Source organism: Halichoeres trimaculatus, unplaced genomic scaffold, assembly GCF_033239565.1.
Source record: "Halichoeres trimaculatus isolate MK-OKI-2021-1 unplaced genomic scaffold, fHalTri1.1 fHalTri1_scaffold_13, whole genome shotgun sequence".
NCBI lineage: Eukaryota > Metazoa > Chordata > Actinopteri > Labriformes > Labridae > Halichoeres > Halichoeres trimaculatus.
Genome location: NW_027437191.1, coordinates 34,210,360 through 34,229,523, shown reverse-complemented (window position 1 = coordinate 34,229,523; position 19,164 = coordinate 34,210,360). Strand labels below are relative to the sequence as shown.

General features: G+C 39.1%; 1 protein-coding gene across 1 annotated transcript in view; it reads left to right on the top strand.

The window, feature by feature from the left end:
* The window catches only part of utrn (utrophin), a 326,192-nt gene that overhangs the window by 216,384 nt on the left and 90,644 nt on the right, over positions 1-19,164 (top strand). Inside the window, exons 59-62 of the mRNA XM_074685643.1 lie at positions 183-451; positions 3,427-3,573; positions 8,854-8,932; positions 11,656-11,716. Coding sequence (XP_074541744.1) covers positions 183-451; positions 3,427-3,573; positions 8,854-8,932; positions 11,656-11,716 — 556 coding nt within the window. The remainder of the gene's footprint in view (positions 1-182; positions 452-3,426; positions 3,574-8,853; positions 8,933-11,655; positions 11,717-19,164) is intronic.

The window sequence follows — 19,164 nt, the reverse complement described above, 5'->3', positions numbered from 1 at the left end:
GATATCCACTTAGCCTGAGGGTGTCTCAGAACGTAACTGCACAGACCAGTTAGGGTTGCATTTCTGATATTTGGGTGAAATAATCTTCCCAGAGTATTAGGAGGAGTAATTGAAGATTAAAAAGAAATGAAAGAGGAGAAAAATGTCTATGCCTGCCTGATAACTAACTACTCTTCCTCCAGACCTCACCCCTGAGGAGAAGGCCCGCGGGCTGGCCCGGGCCATCCGCAAGCAGACGGGCGAGGTGAGGGAGCGATGGGAGCGTCTGAAGGGACACATGGGCGGCTGGCAGAGCCAGGTGGAGAGAGCCCTGGAGCAGCTCCAGGAGCTGCAGAGCTCCATGGATCAGCTGGACCTGCGGCTGACCCGGGCGGAGGAGGCCAAGGCTACCTGGCAGCCCGTGGGGGATCTGCTGATCGATTCTCTGCAGGACCACATCGACAGAACCGCGGTGGGTCACAGCGCCATCAATCAGGAGTTTTTCTCCATGGAGACAGTGGAAAGTTTGATTCTGTAGCTTATGGAGAGCGTTTCTAATTTAACTCAGCTGAAATCTGCACATCCATAGTTAATTTAAGAAGTGACAGAGACGTTCACACGCCTCTCTGTTTTTATTTCTGGAACCAAACTCTTCTTCTTTGAGCCTGATCCACGTTTAATTAGTCTGCCCTGTTTGTTTGTGAATCCTCAACATCACATGTGAGGATTTATTTTTCTTCTCCGGAGCTAAAAACAAGCAACACATTCGGTTAACAAGCAGGAAAATGACAGGAGCTCCCTGATAATAAACATTAAACAACACATAAGAACGTCTCTGAGAAGGAAGAACTAAAAATAGTGGAGTCATGTTCGCAGGTGGCGCAGACAGAAAGGAAGTCATCACGCTTGCTTTCATTTGACTGTCTGTTACACAACCTTACGTCTCACTGATTGCCTCCCCGTGGTATCGACACTCTGGCCAATTATACCTCTCTACATCCATGTCATGTAGGCTTCAGATTTAATAAAAGTGTCTAAGATTAGATTTCACTCTGACGAAGTGTGCAGGCGCTGGCTGAGTTGGTGTTGACACTTTAGATTACAATCATCGCTCAACAAAACTTCATTTCAAACTTTTTTCATTATCTCCAATCAGAGATTATGAGGTCGACAGAGTTTACATGTGAGATAAATGACAATTAAATGAGATGCTTGATAAAATTGTAATTGCAGTGCGGATATTAAGATAGCGCAGATACTGAGTATTACATTTCATCACTTTTTATGTTCTGGGGTGACAGGAGTATCAAAGCCCATTTCTGCCAGTTAATAAAAAGAAAAATAAATAAAAAGTGAAATTGTGAGATGATAAAGTCATAAATATGAGATAAAAGTTGAAAACTGATGTGTCTGAGGTGGCAGCTTTTATTGAGGAGCAGCTTGAAGAGTCTGCTCAGTGTCTGGTCACAGGTGGTTCGACCAAAAGTGTTGGCTGCATGAGTTTGGGACTGACGGAGAAACTGTTTGTTAATTTTGACATCAACAACTTCACCATCAACAACTGCAGCAACACTCAACCTGTTTCTCAGTGACACAGTGTCTCAATGTACCCACAATCCATTTCTCTATCATATTCAACAGCAGCTGAGAAAACCTCAGAGTATAGCTACTGCTTTGTCTTTGGGAAAGTTTCTGCCTGGAAACTATGTCATAATTACAACTTTTTTTTCTTTTAAATTTTACTTTTTATCCCATAATTTTGACTGTCATCTCACATTTTGATTTTTTTATCTCATAATTTCCTCATTTTTTCCATAATTTTGACTTAGTCTCCCAGTATTGACTTTGTAGTCTTACAATTTTGACTTTTTGAACTCATAATTGTGACATTTATCCCAGTCAGGGTTCCCGCGGATCCTTGAAAAGTCTTAAAAGGCACTGAATTCATAATTCTAAAAATAAGGCCTGAATTGGTAAGATTGTGGTAAGATTTATGTTAGTTTGAAGTAAAAAAAAAAATCAAGTAACATTTATCTATTTTTCTAAATAATTTCCTGATTTACTCTCGTGGCAACATCACATAATCACAATAGTGGAACCAACAAAACAGTGATGAGGTTGCACCAGGAACTTTTAAAGCAGACACATGTCTTGGTTCTACCTAGGGTTCCTGGAGAGAGAAAAAAATGAGGAAAAATTGGCAAAAAAGTCCAAAAGTGGCTTAGGAAAATTGATTATGGCAGCAAAATTGAGAATTAAATTTGAAATAAAATTTCAAAAACTATGTAAAAATTCCAAAAATGGTTGACAGTGGCCAAAAAAGATGAATGGGGGCAAAATAGGCATAAAGTTGTAAAAATGGGGTTAAAAAGAGGTAAAAAGTGATGTTTTATGTAACATAAATATTGGGTTAAAGTTGCCTCTAACCCGGGTAATTCATGTGGTGTTTTTGTTTGTTAGTTTTGTTTGTTTCAATTGTGGTTTGTTGTCGACTTGTTTTTAAATTTGATTTCCAACGTCATTAAAAAAGTCTTAAAAAGTCTTGAATTGAACTTGCCTTGAGCTGTAGGAACCCTGCAGGTATTCTAACTTTTAATCTCAGAACTCTGATTTGATCTCATACTAATGACTTTATTATGTCATGAATTTTATTTATTTTTTTGCAACTACTCATCTGATCATTTCAACTTTTTCCCAATAATTTTGATTTTTTATCTCATGATTGTGACATTTTATCTCGCAATTTAATCTTTTTCCTTATAATTTTAACTTTTACTCTCATAATGACTTTCACATCTCCTAATTTGATTTTTTTTAATCTCATAATTTGGACTAAATATCGCATAATTTCCTCATTTTTTTCTCATAATTTTGACTTAGTCTCACAAAATTAACTTTATTATCTTATGATTTTGACTTTTTGAACTCATTATTTTGACTTTTATACCAGTATTTCAACTTTGAATTGATTTCTTACTTATGACATTTTATCTCATATTTATGACTTTATATAATAGTTTTTTTTTCTTTTTTGAAACTACTTATCTGATTATTTCAACTTTTTATCTCATAATTATTACTTTTTAATCACCTAATTTTGACGTTCTATCTTACTATAACTGGATAAAATTATGAGATGTAAAAGTCATTATGAGATAAAAAATCTTAATTCTGAGCTAAACAGTCAAAATAATCTTATAATTTCAACTTTTCATATCATTATTTTGACTTAATTTTTTTTTGTCACTGGTGAAAATGGGCTTCCGCACAAATGCATTCTGCAATCCTTGTAAATGAATATTCTGTCACTGTTTTAGTCAGGATAAAGTTTTTTCCTTTTGGTTCAATAATAATATGTCTGTGTGTCTTTGTAATACAAGTTTATTTGTTAGTTCTCTCCGGTGTGACATTATCTGACCTTAAATCCCTGAATCCCTCCTCCTCCAGGCTTTCAGAGAGGAGATCGCCCCGTTACGTCAGGATGTCAGAAACGTCAATGAGCTTTCCTCAGAGCTGGCCCCGTTAGACATCCAGCTTTCCTCCACCGCCTCCAGGCAGCTGGACCAGCTCAACATGAGATGGAAACTCCTGCAGGTAGTCCGGTCCCTCCTGGATCACACTCACATATTAAAAAACTCTTTCGTGTTTCCTGCCACTTCCACTCCCTCAGCATTTTGCCCAGACCTCCTCATCCTCCTCATCCTCCTTCACTCTGTCTACCTGCCTGTTTGTGTCTGTCTCTGTCTCTTCCTCCCCCAGCCTCCCCTTCTCTTCTGATTTCACTTTGTGTCAGCCGAACACACGTGGGACCCAGAGTTGTCCCCCTCTCTACCCGTGTACCTGTTTTGTTTGAGCGCAGCTCTTGTTCCTCTCGCTGCAGCACTTTGTCGCTGCACATCAACGGGCGCCGTTTCTCAGAGAACAACAGTTGCCTCCTCGGCTCCGTGTACGCTCAAACGGTACAGTGTGATCCTCCAAAGGAGTCTCTGAGTGTTTCATGGAGTGGAGCGTGTCTCAGGCCTGGAGGGGAAGTCACGGAGACGTCTCTGCTGGAGAAATCAGGAGGAAGTGATGTCGTGTTTGTAAATGAGGCTCAGAGAGCGCGCTCCGCAGCACACAAATCAAATTAGCCTGCTGGTTCTCAGAAAAATCTCTGAAACAAGGTCAACTTTTCATCTTTTCAGTCCTGGCTTTATCCTTTTATGTACAATTTATCCCACAGAGAGAAATGAACAGAGAAATGTGATACCACAGAGTTTTTCTTCCTTGATCCTCAGAGCGTCTTTATGAGGTAGACGACGTCTTAAGGCTGAGTTATGAAGAATTCAGAGACCTAATGTCCTGAATTATCAGGAGGTCGTTTGAGGAAGGGGAGGGAAAAGCTGGATGTTTGCAAGTCTCTTTTGACGTTTCTCTTTTATGCCGTGCTGCTGCAGATAAATAGGACAAGAAAAGGAATCATAGAAAAAAACAAAGTCATGTTTTTTTCAGGGCCTCAGAGTCAGACTGTGTCACTGTCCTGATTTGAAGCCTCATGATGCTTCCTGTGTTTTGTACAGGCAGCTTCAACAGGTCGCCCTATCTGCAGAGTGACTTTACCTCAACCACTACTTTATTTTATTTTATTTTATTTCATTATTTAATTTTTATTTTATTTTGTTTTATTATTTAATTTTTATTTTATTTTACTTTATTTTGTTTTATTTTGTTTTATTTTGTTTTATTTTGTTTTATTTTATTTTAGTTTATTTATATTGTTTAATTTAATTTAATTTTATTTCATTTTGTTTTATTTTATTTATTTTATTTTGTTTTATTTTATTTTATTTTATTTTGTTTTATTTTATTTATATTGTTTTATTTTATTTTATTTTATTTTATTTTATTTTATTTTATTCAATGTTCAATAATGTAGCCAACTAACCACAATCAATTGCTGCAACAATATACTTCAACTTTCAACAACATTCAGTAATTAATGCTGAATTTTCACTAAGAGCTGAGTCTGAGACCTTTGGACTCATTCCCCCCCTGAGGACAAAGAGGAGAAGGCTCAGATTAAGGTCTAAGTGTTCCCTGAACAGATGAGTCTTCAGACATCTCTTAAAGTAGAAAGGGACTCTGTGGATCGTATAGAGTTAGGTTATTCATTCACCATTTGGGAACAACAGAGGAGAAGAGTCTGGCTAGAGATTTGGAGCCACGTTGGGCTGGGAGCACCAGGCGTCTTTCACAAGCAGAGGGTAGAGGACCATAAGGAGTGTAGACCTGGATGATGGACCCCAGGTAGGCAGGAGCCGTTCTTGTCAATGTTTTGTAAGCCAGAAGAAGAGCTTAGAATTTGATTGGAGCTGCTCCTGGAAGCGAGTGAAGAGAGATTGCCTTTATGACTGAGATGTTTGCAAGATTTTTTTTGCAAGTCCAAGTCCAGTCTCTAAAAGTAAGTCTTATGAGCTTTGGTCATTTGCTGCTATCCAATCTACTTAGAATACCACACAGCTGTATCTATGAAAAGCATTCAGAGCATTTCCTGTATCTTGTCACTCACTTGAGGCTGGCTCCGGAAGCACAGGAAGTCACAAACACACCAAGCCAAAAAAAGCCATTTTCAAAGCAGAAATTAACCAATTTACAGCCTGGTTCAAAAAATGACTTCTACTCAAATTGCTGATTTTTATTATCGGCAAACACTGTACAGAGGGTGAATTTTTTAGAGGATATGAAGATCCCGAGCTCACCCAATCAGAGGCACAAGCTCAGGTCATGTGACTGAGAGTCGCCCTATAGCTGTACTCAAAGCCCTTGCCACTACCAACATGGCCGCTAAAGCCGATCTGCTTCAATTTCCGTTTCAGAAACAGATGGGTGACATCGTGGAGACTACACCCGTACACGTAGTTTGGCGCTGGTTATCTGGGATCTCAGCAGATCTGGCCCTAAGTCTGGGGAAAAGCACAGTTTTCGTGAACTTCTCTTCCCGTCTCTTTGTTGTCCGCTCTGTTTTTGTCTCTCCGTCTGCACGAAGGCGACAGCTTCCCTCATAAAGCAGCCCAGCCCGTGTAATTTGATGATCTGCTTTTCACGAGCAGACAGCTCCCATCTCCCTCACGGTGGGACGGCGGCCATAATGGCCATTAGCTGCCAGAGAAAACCTGAGCTACTGGCCTTTCTGAGCCCGTTTCCAGGATCCCTGCTCAGACTGGAGCGACTCAGCCGCTCACACACACGCCAAAGGTTGATGTGTGTGAGCGTTTTAATATCACGGTCTGCCAGTGCTGCACTGGCAGTCGGTGAGAGGAGAGCCCACAGCTGAGCCGGGCGCAGGTGCCTGGTCTGAGGGGTCAATAAACAGGTTCCACAGGGTGCACGGCCGACTGCGTGATTGATAACTCAGCAGAACAAGCGCTAGCAGCGAAGGAGCTGCCAGTTATTTTAGACAGTTTGTTTATAATGGAAACCAGTAAAGTTTTTTGTTTTACATGAGATAATAGAGAAAAAAAAAGATGCTGATATGCTCAAAATGCCCCAAAATGCTGAATATTGGCCTGGCCGATTATCGGCCGGGCCAATATTCAGCATTTTGGGGCATTTTGAGGCATATTTAATAAACATATGCTTAAAGGCTTTGAACAAAGTTAAGTGTTGGAGTTCATATTATCCCAAATTTCAAAGCTAATATTTTCACTTTTACTACAAACGAATATCGGCCCCAAATATCGGTTAATCAGACTTTTTGAATACCGATTATCGGTGATCGTATCGGCTCTGAAAAAAACTTATCGGTCTATCATGACACTATTTTATCTTTTTTTACTGACATATTTCTACGACTAGACTTAATTTGAGGGTAAGATAAACAGTTTAAAGGCAGCTGTTTTTAGCTAGGTACAACAGGAGGTAATTGAGGTCATGGTGTAGTATGTAGTAATGTGTAGTAATGTCAACATGTCCTCATCAGATAGGTGTTAATTAACGATCTAAATCTGGTAAAGGTTCCCAGTGAAAATGTAATATTTTAAATCTGTTTTTTTTTTTTTGTGTGTTTGTCTTCAAGCGTTGGTATTCAAAAAGAATTCGATATAAATAAACCTTATGCTAACAGGCAAACTGTAAGACTCGCCTCTGTCCTTTTCTTACTGCCCCCTGTTGGTCTGTCAGTGTAGTGATGTCCTGTACATTGTTAGCTTGGATTTGCGTAACCTTTGCAGGACTTCAGGTCAAGTTGGACTTGAGAAATTCAGCCTAATGAGGCTCTTAAGCTCCTATGTCATGGCTCCTTGTAGCTTGAATTTTTTATAATTGAAAAAAAAAGTTTTAAAAATAATTTTTGGATATTTCTTAACTTCAACTTTTATTTATTTTTATTTATTTATTTTTTGCAAATTACAATCATTTTTTTGGAGTTTTACATTTAAATTGTTTTTTAAATTTTTGCAAAGTTTTTTTCAGAATTTTTGCAAAGTTTTTGAATTTCAATTTTGGACTTTTTTTAATTAAGAAAAAAAAATTCTTAAGGTTTTGCAAATTTCAAAGTTTTTTTTAATTTTTGCAAAATTTTGCAAATTATTTAAATTCCATATTTTTTACTTTTGAAAATTTTAAATTTTTTTGAAAAAAATTAGTTTTTTTGCAAATTTTTGAAACTTTTGATATAACAGTTCTTTATTTTTTTTATATATTTGCAAATTTATTTAAAATAGGACAAAAAATCACGTTTAATTTTGCAAACATAAAAAATATTGTTTTAGATAATCATTCGCTAGATTTTTAATTTGTGTAGAATTTTTTCACATTTTGTTTTTATTGTGAAGATAAAGTAGATTTTGTTGCTCCTGAATGACTTCAATCCAGGTGCCTTAAGACCTTCTGTGAAATCTGGCAACCCTTTTTACTTCATAAAGATACCCTGTCTATTAAGGCTGAAAACCTATGAAATATTTATTTATTTATTTTTGTATTTATTTTCATCATTTGAATATTATTACATATATTGGCATTTCTCTCCGTTTCTCTCGTCCTTTTTTCCCCCTTGTTTTTCCTTTTCTCTTCATTTCTGCGACACTACTTGTTCACTTGTTGATACCCTGTGTTGATTGAGTGTGTTGTCTTGTCTATCAGTTCTTGTAGTGTGAATAAATATGATGTTATTGTTCTGAAATTGTTCCGTTTTGTGTATCTAAAATGCCTTTACTTTTCTGTACACACACACCAATAACATAAAATCTAATAAAAATATTTGGCGAAAAAAACCAAAACAAACCCAGATTATTGATGACACTGTAGACTACTTTTCATATTATAGATTTTAATGCTGTATCTGCTGCTATGGGATAGGTCCAATTAGAAATTAAGAATGAATGAAAGGGCTTTGGCCACATGGGGGCGCCAAAATCAGCACCAAAGAAAGTTACTCACTGGAGCTTTAGTGTTTAAAAAGTATTATAAACTAGAAACCAAAGTTAATCTAATTTAAAAAAAGTTTCTTAATTCATTTTTTTTAAGAGCAATGTAAACATTACATCAGCTCCTGATGTTTTTCAAAGTCTCACTTGGATTACTTTAAACTGAATTTAACTTATAATTTCCGTTAAATGCTGAAGTTTTCTGAGCAGCTGTACAAAGATAAACAACCCAGCGTATACAGTCATGAACTTTATTTTCACTCAGGATGTAATAGAGAGTATACAGTGTGTATATGGAGAAACCTGTTTTGAGCTGCAGGTCTTACAGCAAATCCACCTCCAACTTAATTACACTCAAATTGAATTCACTCCAACCATGACGCCACCTCCAGCCGCCGCTCGTTTCTGTTTCACTGGCTCCAGCTTCCAGTCTCTGACTCACTGTCCGTCTGTCTGTCTCGTGGTTTTGCAGGTGGCTGTGGAGGACAGACTGAAGCTGCTGCAGGAAGCCCACCGAGACTTCGGCCCCTCATCCCAACATTTCCTCTCCAGTAAGTACGACGGTGAAACCTCAGTTTCCACTAACACTGTTCCACTTCCCTTAATCTTTCCTCGTCCCATCTTCTTAATCTTCAGCTTTACACTCTGTGGCGTGGTCGGTAAATATGTGGGAACGTTCGTGCACGCTCCCTTTGCAGACGAGGCACTTTACTCTTGAATAATGCAACGCTTAATTACAGCTCTTGCTCCTCTTCCTCCCACTTTAAAGTGGTCATTAGAGGAGGAACAAAGGGAGACCAAGGCACGGGCGTGAACATTAAACCAAGCAGCTGTCTCTGCCTCTCTGTCGTCGTTTTCTGTAATCATAAGGCCATTAGCGTCCCGGCTGCTCCACCTGATTCCTGAAAAAGTGCCGAGTCACTGAAACACGTGTGTTTACCAACCAGGCCTCGCTGGAATCTCACAAACGGACAAATCCTCCGTCTCCTCTTTCATCCTCCTCGCTCCATGACACTATCCGCTCCATCTCATATTCGCTCTCATTACACGAGTAGCTTAATATTCCCCCAGGGATCAATAAAGCATCACGTCCTTATCTCCGCTCCATCCGCCTCGTATTGCTCTCTATCTGGCCTAATCTCTTTCTCTTACTGTTTCTTCATCTCTCTATCTCGGCGTAAAGCCGTGTCAAGGAGGAGGGAAAGTGGGAGGCCGGTAAATCAGGGAACGTTTCTGCTCCTGAGAGCTCCTAAAGACTCATATTTGGAGGGTTTTGACACGATCAGGAGGTCATTTTGGAGATTTCCCCGAGCTGTCTGTGGGTTGGATTTACAGCGACGAAAAAAAGCACCTTACCTTACGTTTTTCTTTAAATCAGAGTCAGAAATCCTTCAGGGGGAATGTTGGTGTATTGCTCTTCACAGAGAACAGCAGCTGAAAATAAGATGTTAGAGGTCATTAAATGAAATAAGGGATAAAGCAGCAGTAAGGACCAAAATAAGTGATAAGTAATAAACCAGATAAACCAGGTGGGAAACTATCTACATTGAGAGGTAAAACAAGGCAAGATTACCGTGGCCAACGGGTGTCAGACAATTTGCAAAAGCTACAACACAAATGCAAAAGCCACAACACTATTGCAAGAGCAAAAAATTTTATAAAAGCAAAAAAATGCAAAAGCTACAACATGAATGCAAAAGCTACAACATGAATGCAAAAGCTACAACATGAATGCAGGAGGAAAAATGCAAAAAGCTACAACATGAATGCAAATTACAACAGGAATGCAAAAGCTACAACAAAAATGCAAAAGCCACAACACTATTGCAAGAGCAAAAAACCTTGTAAAGGCAAAAAATGCAGAAAATTCAACACAAATGCAAAAGCTAAAACATGAAGGCAGAAGAAAAAAACAAATGCAAAAGCTACAACATAAATGCAAAAGCTACAACATGAATGCAAAAGTTACAACACAAATGCAAAAGCTACAACACTATTACAGGGGCAAAAAACTTTTTAAAAGCAAAACATGCAAAAGGAAAAACACAGATGCAAAAACTACAACATGAATGCAGAAGGAAAAAAAGACAAATGCAAAAGCTACAACATAAATGCAAAAGCTACAACACGAATGCAAAAGCTACAACATGAATGCAAAAGTTACAACACAAATGCAAAAGCCACAAAACTATTGCAAGAGCAAAAAAAAACTTGGTAAAAGCAAAAACACAAATGCAAAAGTTAAAACATGAATGCAGAAGGAAAAACCTGAATGCAAAAGCCAAACCAAGAATGCAAAAGGAAAAACATAAATGCAAAAACTACATCATGATATCAGAGTCACAACAGGAATGCAAAGGGAAAAACACAAATGCAAAAGCTTCAACATAAACGAAAAAGGTACAACACCATTGCAAGAGCAAAAAATCCTTGCAAAAGTAAAAACATGAATGCAAAGCAAAATCATGAATGCAGAACCTATGACGAAATGCAAAAGCCACATCACAAATGCAAGATCTACAACATGAATACAATAGCTTTAGCTCCATAGGGTGTCACCTTGTGATAATGATCATCGTATTTATGTCTTTATTTACTGGTAATGTGTCATCTTATATTTAGCGTCTTCATTTAGTCATGTCATAACGTTAGCATTAGCGCTATATTTATCATAGCTGAAGCTATTAAAGAAAACAGTCATTTACTTTCACACTTTTCTGTTGTGTTGCAGCTTTTGCATTCGTGTTGATGTTTTTGCAAATCAGCTGACTCCTACCAGCCACCGTACATGATGGGATATGTTTAACAGATATTGCATATTTCTGAACAGTATTGGACAGGTAAAGCATAATGAAAACAGAAATGAAGGCAGACAGATATTGCACTTGGTGAAATGTATTAGATAAATATTGTGTAAATGAACTGTATTAAACAGATAAAGAACCTGAAGACAGGTGTAGCACATTACAAACAGGTATTGCAGAGTAGATAAACTTGTCCTTTCATGCCTGTTTTCAGTCTCTTCCTGTTTCTTCTGTAAAAAACACACATTAAGTTTCCTTTGCTGTGATTTCATGCTCACTAACAGTCCTCCTCACACACTATTTACTAACGTCTGTGTCAGATGTAGGGATTACTCTGAGTCGAGCTCCAAACACTAAATGGATTACTGTGCTGCAGAGTAAAATTATGCATTGTTTATTAAGATGCTGTTTTGATTCTGACTGCGTATCTCCTCTTTCTTTATCTCCCGTCTCCCTCTCTTTGTCTGCAGCCTCCGTGCAGCTCCCCTGGCAACGTGCAGTTTCTCAGAATAAGGTTCCATATTACATCAAGTAAGTGGCGAGAAATTGCTTCGATAGCCATCTTTGGGTCTGTAAAAACTGTTTGTGCTGTAAATGTGTTTGTGGGGCGATTACTGCGCGGCAGCGACGGCGAGTGGAAGCAGAGCAGTCGGGATATTTTGTTCTTTAGTGCATTTTTATCCCCTGCTCACTTCATTTACAGCCTCCAGTTGGTTTTTCTAACCTCTGTGTGAAAACTCGCAGTGTGAGCTGTGAGTGCTTAAAGCCGAGGCTTCTCTTTCCTGTCCCACTTTTCTTCATTTGATAAGTCATTAAAAGCCTAAAACGGACAAAGTGTGAACAAGTGTTTCACAGAAAGCAGAGCGGAGCAGGAAAAACTCGTTTGCTGCAGCAAGATTAGGTTTCATCTGTGTTCTGTCCTCAAGTTTATGGACTTTTCATCTGTTTTCTTCTTGATCCAGAGGTTTGCAAAGTGTTAGCAGAGTGCTCCTTACTTCTTTGACAAGTATTTCAAGATTAAAGTCAAAACTTTACAAAAAATAAACTCGTAAATGTGTGGGAATAAAGTCAAACTCTTTCTATACTATGTTGAAACTCTGTTATCTTAAAGAGTAGGGCTGAGTATTGGCAAGAAACTCTCAATATGAATCACAACGTATCACAGTATTGTGATACATTGCAATATTCTACAGTTAACCAAGAAAATAGATATATTATGTTTATGTAAATCAAAATATCACTTAAAATGAAAAAGAACCAAGGAAAACATTGATGTCTGTGGCATATTAGCTGTTTTCCAAATCACCTACTACACTAGCAGTGCCTACTATTTTTGCCGAACTTCAGTCTGTATTAGTTAGTGTGCAAAAACTCGCAAAATCTGCAGTTTGCCAAAAATCTCCTGATGTCCTACTGACCAGTCTACCTGGCATACTGTTTCCCACAATGCACTGTGCTAATGCTGTTTGTCTAGGCCGGTGGCATGTTTTGGTGAATTACTGCCATCTACTGGAATGAGTCAGCATTACAACTACAACAAAAGTTATAAAAGAAGCGTTTACATCTACAAATTCATAAAAGCCCATACAGACCTTTAATTCCCTTTTTCAACAATACCTGGATCATATAGAGGTGTTTTTTCCATCAGCTGTCAAAAAAAACCCATTTCCGGATTTATATTTAGTAAACGATATAATTTTCGGCAATTCTGCTGTGATATGATTAACAAAATAATCAAAATGCAGAGATCTACCCATAGTTTGTTTTTAACATTTATAATAAAGGCAAAATAAAATCCATCAGCTGTAGCTCCGTTTTCTGAAACTGAAAACCAGAGTAGTGTACAAAAACAGACCCAACACAACAGTCAGACTACATTCTGCATGCAAAAGCAGTAGGTAGTATGTATTGTTTGCTACATGCTACATTCACATATAGGATGTAGGGATGGGTACCTTTCACATTTGAAGCGATACAATACCGATGCCTGGTACCTGGCAATCAGTACAGGTACTCAACGGTACCAATTTTTGGTACTTTTTTGTGTCAATTTGTTTAATAATAGAATATAAATTTTGTCCAATTTAATAAATGTATTCTTCAATATTTAACCTTGTAATGATGTGTTCATGTCCAGCATGGAAAATCCCCTACTCTTCCACTCCCTAACAGTCACAAGGATGCATTTAGGTACCTAAACACGGTACCTTTTGATTTTACGTGAATTGGTACCCAGTACTTTTGACAGAATTCAGTTGGTACCTGTAAAAGTACCTAATTCGGTACCCATCCCTAGTAGTATGTTGTTGTTGGTGGTTTGGAAAACATGATATTTGTTTTACAATCTATTGGAAACATACAGGGTAGTAGCTCTTTGCTGCCGCCCACCACAGTTGAAGTACAGAAGTTGTTTTTTACTTCCAACTTAGCAAAGATATGAATTTTTATTTTTACAAAAATATTGATACTAAGAGCTGAAAATATCAACATTGTATCAGAGGTTAGAGTATAAGTAATTTTTTTCTACCTCAATTAAAGACACGGGTCATAGGAGGAGATGACACAACTTTTGCGGCGAGAGGACGCTGGCATTTGTGTTGCCGCTTCTCATCTAAGACAAAAGTCGTTTAAAGTGTGTTTTTTTTCACTTTTTCATGGAGGCTTTTGGCCATTAATGTGTTTATTTCTGTTTGTTTAGTGCCTTGGGTTTTTTGAAAGGCACTATATAAATTTGAGTTATTATTAGGAGCAGCCTCCAGAACAACAACAAATTACAAATGTCTTGGAATGTGTTAGCATTAGCAGTGTGTTAGCATGGCTCTGAATTGATTGTAGACTCCAATTACAGCAGAATGTTTCAGAGTGAAATAAAGTTATGTTTTGATTTAGCAATTCAAAATTGTCCGGAGCTGAAAGTATAATATCCCATTATCTCCATCACTTCTCTGCAGAGACTCCAACACTTCAGCCTCTTTAACCTTTTCACACCAAGCTCTGATCTTTACTGACCTCCCTCATTCGTCACAGGAACGGTCAGAAGCTTCCGTCCCGTGTTTATTCTGAACACGCTCGTTTGTTTTACTCCCAATTAGGAGCTGCTTTCTCTTCATTTGCTCCTCTGTGTGTGTGTGAATTAAAATTCAAGCTGTTTCACCTGAACATTTTCCATTCAGTCCAACATGAGCACCTCCTTTTGAATAGATAATACCTGACTGAGTCCCAGGACAGCTCCTGTACTGGTCTATCAGGGGCTATCATAACTTTAATTCAATATCCAGCTCCCCATCTCTCCTTTTTTCTCTTACCAAATCCTCTTCCTTCTTCTTCTTCTTTGTCTTTAATTCAGATTTGGAAGCTGAGGCTGCAAATTTGCTGTTGAGGAAATGCCAACTGTGTAGCTTTTAGGATCCTCATTACCCAGAAATCACGTCACCGTGTGTTGGCAAACTGCTGACTTACAGAGCCTGAGTTCACTCTCCGTTTGGCTGGAGGTGTGAAAACTTTGGGCGAGCACTTTAAGCTCCTGAAGTTCCTCGCTGCCCATCTTTTCCTTGCTCTCTTGGGACGCTGTTAACAGCCGAACTTTGTGATTTAGGCTGACAAAGTGGGTTTATTTTGTGAGGCTGCCCCCTTAAATCGCCTTGTACCCTGAGTCCAAATGTCACTGTGTCAGTTTAATGGTGAAATAAGAATTATCGCAAAGTCCCTCTTGTACTGTTTTCTACAAAACCACCCAATATAAAAGTCTGCAGCTACAATTTTTTACAATACAGTCTTAAACCTCTCCAAAAAGTTTTGATGTTACCAAAGTCCCACGAGTTAAACCTTTGATTAAGTTTGGGAAGTGACATTGAAAATTCTGGCTGTATTTGTGAGAAGTTTAAGATGATTTTTTTTCCAGGCAGACAAAAAAAGGGAACAGGGATAAGATGGAGATAAATGGATTTAGGCAGAGTGAAATAGAGACAGACACCTGAGCTCAGTCGGGGCCAGCAGCTCGGCCAGCTCTGGAGGGGGATCTGAGATGAAAGCCTGAGGAAGGGCTTATAGTGTGAGAGTCAACAACATCAGCTATCGCAGATGTGCAGCGCCAACAGACCTGCAGTCCACCCACTCATAAACAAAACACATGTGTAGATGAATGCACAAGATCACAATCAAACACATAAATAGTTATCTTGTTCTAACTGGTGTATTTTGATGATAACATGATAATGGTCCGTTTACGTTTCACTGTAAAATTGTGTATAATGTAATTGGAGTGTTAAATGATGATTAGGGTCCTCACACTAAGGGAGAGGACATCTTCAAGCAAACTAGACCTGGCCTCAGATTTAGCCAAAAATTCTATATAATACCAAAATGTGCCTTCTAGCGCCACCCAGGCACACTAAAATGGCTCTTTATGGCAGCAGGAATGTCATAGAGAGATCAAACCCACATCAAAATGTTCGTCTCATTGAGACACACAAATTATATACAGACACCTCTGACCTATCTCAAACAGGAAGCCAGCAGTTTAGCTTTCAAATTAAAATTTCGTCACATCTTAGGGCCTGAAACAAAAGTTATCTTCTCCTTGGCCATAACTGGTATCGGCTTGAAATTCACTCAGATGACAGAGTGGACTCTGCTCCACAAAAGCTGTGTAGGAATTTGTTGTTGCCCAAACAGTTTTTGAATGGCAAGCCCTCAAAGTCGGTGAACCCCTAAGAAGCCCTTTCAGCTCCCCCCTATTAGAATGAATGGCGAAGGAGGATCCACCCCCATGCAAGCTGTGGCATTTAGGCCTCTACATTAAAAAGTAAAAGTGGTACAGCTTTAAAAATGACATGGATGAATTCCTGACAAAATTTACTACAAAAATATCTGATTTTTAGAGAGATTTGGTCAAAACTGTGGCATCTATGAGGAGACGTTTGTAGAACTTGAGTCAGTTTCTCTCCTGGGAGGGCAGCAGTTGGTGATGATGTCACAATGATTGAGAGTTCCGTGCAGCTGGTCATGTGACTCACTGAAGGCGGGAAAATAGAATGTGTAACACACACACATTATAAGGAGATGAAACCTTGACAGTGGAGGTGAAACCAGCATGAGAGACGGCAACAGTGCGAGGACCCGATGATTATTATTATTTTTTTTTAATGTTTAATTTTTTATGCGATCTTTCTTCATTCTATAACACTAAAGTTATACAGAGAAAAAAACTCTCTAGTAGAGATCTTCACACTGGCACGACAGCACTCACATACGTCCAAGAATGCATATGAACTGGACACACACACGCTCACAGTCCCATTGCGAGCATGCACCATATGTTCTGTTGATGCCTGGAGCTGATTGGACCAGGATTCGTCCTCCATGATGGTTTCCACTTTCAGAAAGAGAAGGAAGAGATTCAACTCAATTCAAACTCTGAGTGTGGCTTTTATTTTGAAATGAGGATAGTTTCCCTCACCCCTTGTCCTCTCACACACACATTTAAAGTGCAGCTTGAAAACTGAACTCTGGATCCGTCTCCAGGACTAATCGCAGGTCGCTTTCAGTGCCTTGACATCCTCGGGACACCCTCGTCAGCCTCTGACACATTCATTTCCCCGAAGCCCTCCCTCATCCCCGCTCCCGTCTCCTCTCGCATGCTTCCTCTTTTCTCACAGCAGACAAAAGGTCCCTGATTAAACCCGAGCCTTGTCCAACCCCCCTGGAGTGAGGAGTTCAAGCGACATATTGGGGGGGAATCAAACGGCTTCACGCGATGCCGTGTGCCTGCTGTCTCACGCTGGCAGCCCTCGCATGCCGTCCCACTTCAGCCGTTCTGGCGCTTCGTGGGGAGGAGGGCTCGCGCGCCTTTGGGCTCTGTGGGAGGAAATGGAGCAAGACTGCATCTCAGCAGAGATTAGGAAACGTTTCTTTCAGAATTCAGAGGCTTCTCTGATGTTTCTGTCAGGAAGTGTTGAATAGAAATGGTCTTTCACTGAAAAGACAGTGTCCTCCAGCCTTTTGTAACGTCTTTTCTTCTGTAAAGGCAAATTTTACTCATACAAAGTTTCAACAATAATCCAAAACTATTTTTAACTTTAGAGAGTCTTTCCACTCTGGGAGGGAAGGGGTTACTCTGTGAGCAGGAGGTGAAATCCAGAGAAAGACAGAAGATGTCAGGCAGTGAATGCAGGCACTTATCACCTGTCAGAGACTCTCCTGCAGAAGTCTGGTGGGGCGCTGTCACAGAGAAGTAAAGAAAGTTTCTGAAATCTCTCTGAGATGTTGGATTCAGCGGCTCTCTTTGTCATCCTGGCATAAAGGCAGTTATTCATCAGCCCACTCATGATTATTCAGGACACTTGGTCAGTGTGTGACAGCGACAGATTCCTGCTAACAAACAGGAGCGCGGTGCAGGAGTGTTTGGAGCTGACACTTTAAAGCAGGGTATTATCACACTTTTCTATTATGAAACTGGTGCTCAAAATGGTTTGTCCTGAAATTAATACAAGATTTTCACCAGGCTTGCTAAAATGATGAGGTCATCACATGAGGATCTCCCAACTAATTCATGATACAATGGAGGTGTGGGCCTCAAACACCAAGATCTGACCTGCAGGCCTCCAGAGGGCTGGCCAATCAGAATGAAGGGGGATTTGTGGAGCAGGAAGCCTTAAAGAGACAGCAGCTAAAATTAAGATTTTCAGACAGAAGCTGAAAGAAGAGTTTTCTAAAACATCAGTGTGGGAAAAAATAGGGAGGTAGCATAGTGACAGTTAAAAGCCTAGGAAATGGCACAATACGACTCTTTAATGAAAAAATACACAATTTTTTCCCAATTTTATCTCTGAAGGTTTTCAGTCATCTTGGTCAAAAAATCTGTGCTTGATCCAAAAAGGTTGCCCTGAAAGTCATCTTCACTTCTCAAAAACAGCTTTTTGCTTTTTCTTTCTTTTGTTCTTTTTTTTTGAGAAACAGAAAAAAAGACTCAGTGTGAAGTATTTGGGAATTGTTCTGTGTAATTATTAAAGCATAGATAAAAAGTAACTTGTGTAATAAATAAACCCTTTCACCATCTGTTGGGCTCCGTAGCAGCTGGAAACAGCAACATTACCCAGACGACGTTAAAGGAGCAGCGTTTACTTTTGATAAGCTTAATTGTTGTGGTGTTCATCTTTTGTTTTCATGCTGGGAACCAAATCTCATCACAAACATGTTGTAGAAAAACACAAATTGTTCCTACGTAAATCTGATCCTCCCTCTGTTGGATCCATTTCTATGACCCTGTTTTATCTCTCTGGGTGCCATTTAGTGGTGTCTATACTAAATGGGTTCAGATTTCCAACAACATATTCATATATGGAGCAATAATTTGTAATCAATAAACAAATTATTTTTATAATTTAATTAATTTATCATGTTAAAAAGGATGAATTCCCCTTATGGGATCAATAAAGTAAATTCTATTCTATTCTATTCTATTCTATGATGTAGAATTCATCTAAGAACTGGGTCTCTAATGACACATTGAAGGGGTGGACATTAAACATCAAGGTCTACCCATAGCTCGACCCCCAACTGGCCTGTTGGAGCCTCAATTCTGACAAAAAATGTGATAAAAGCCAAAATGTAATAACTGGTCTAGTTTGTAACAAGATTTTGAGCCCAAAATTATTTTCGTAATAGATATCAGGCTCTAACAAGGTCTCCAGTTTCGGTTACTTGTTAGTAAAAACATCATCTAAACTGGGCTCTTCCTCCTCGGCTCAGTGCCAGCAGCAGCCCACACCCACAACTTCCAACCTTGACTATGTGAACATGCTGACCAGCCCAGCAACCACCTCTAGCATCACAATTCCACATAGGAGAGACTCAAGAGCCGCTGACTTAGCATGTTAGCACTTAGCAAGCGAGTGAAAGTTTTGCTTCACTTTGGTTGTTTTTCTTCCTCCGTGCTACGTCCGCTATCGTAGCTGCTCTGATTAGCTTCTTCCACTCAC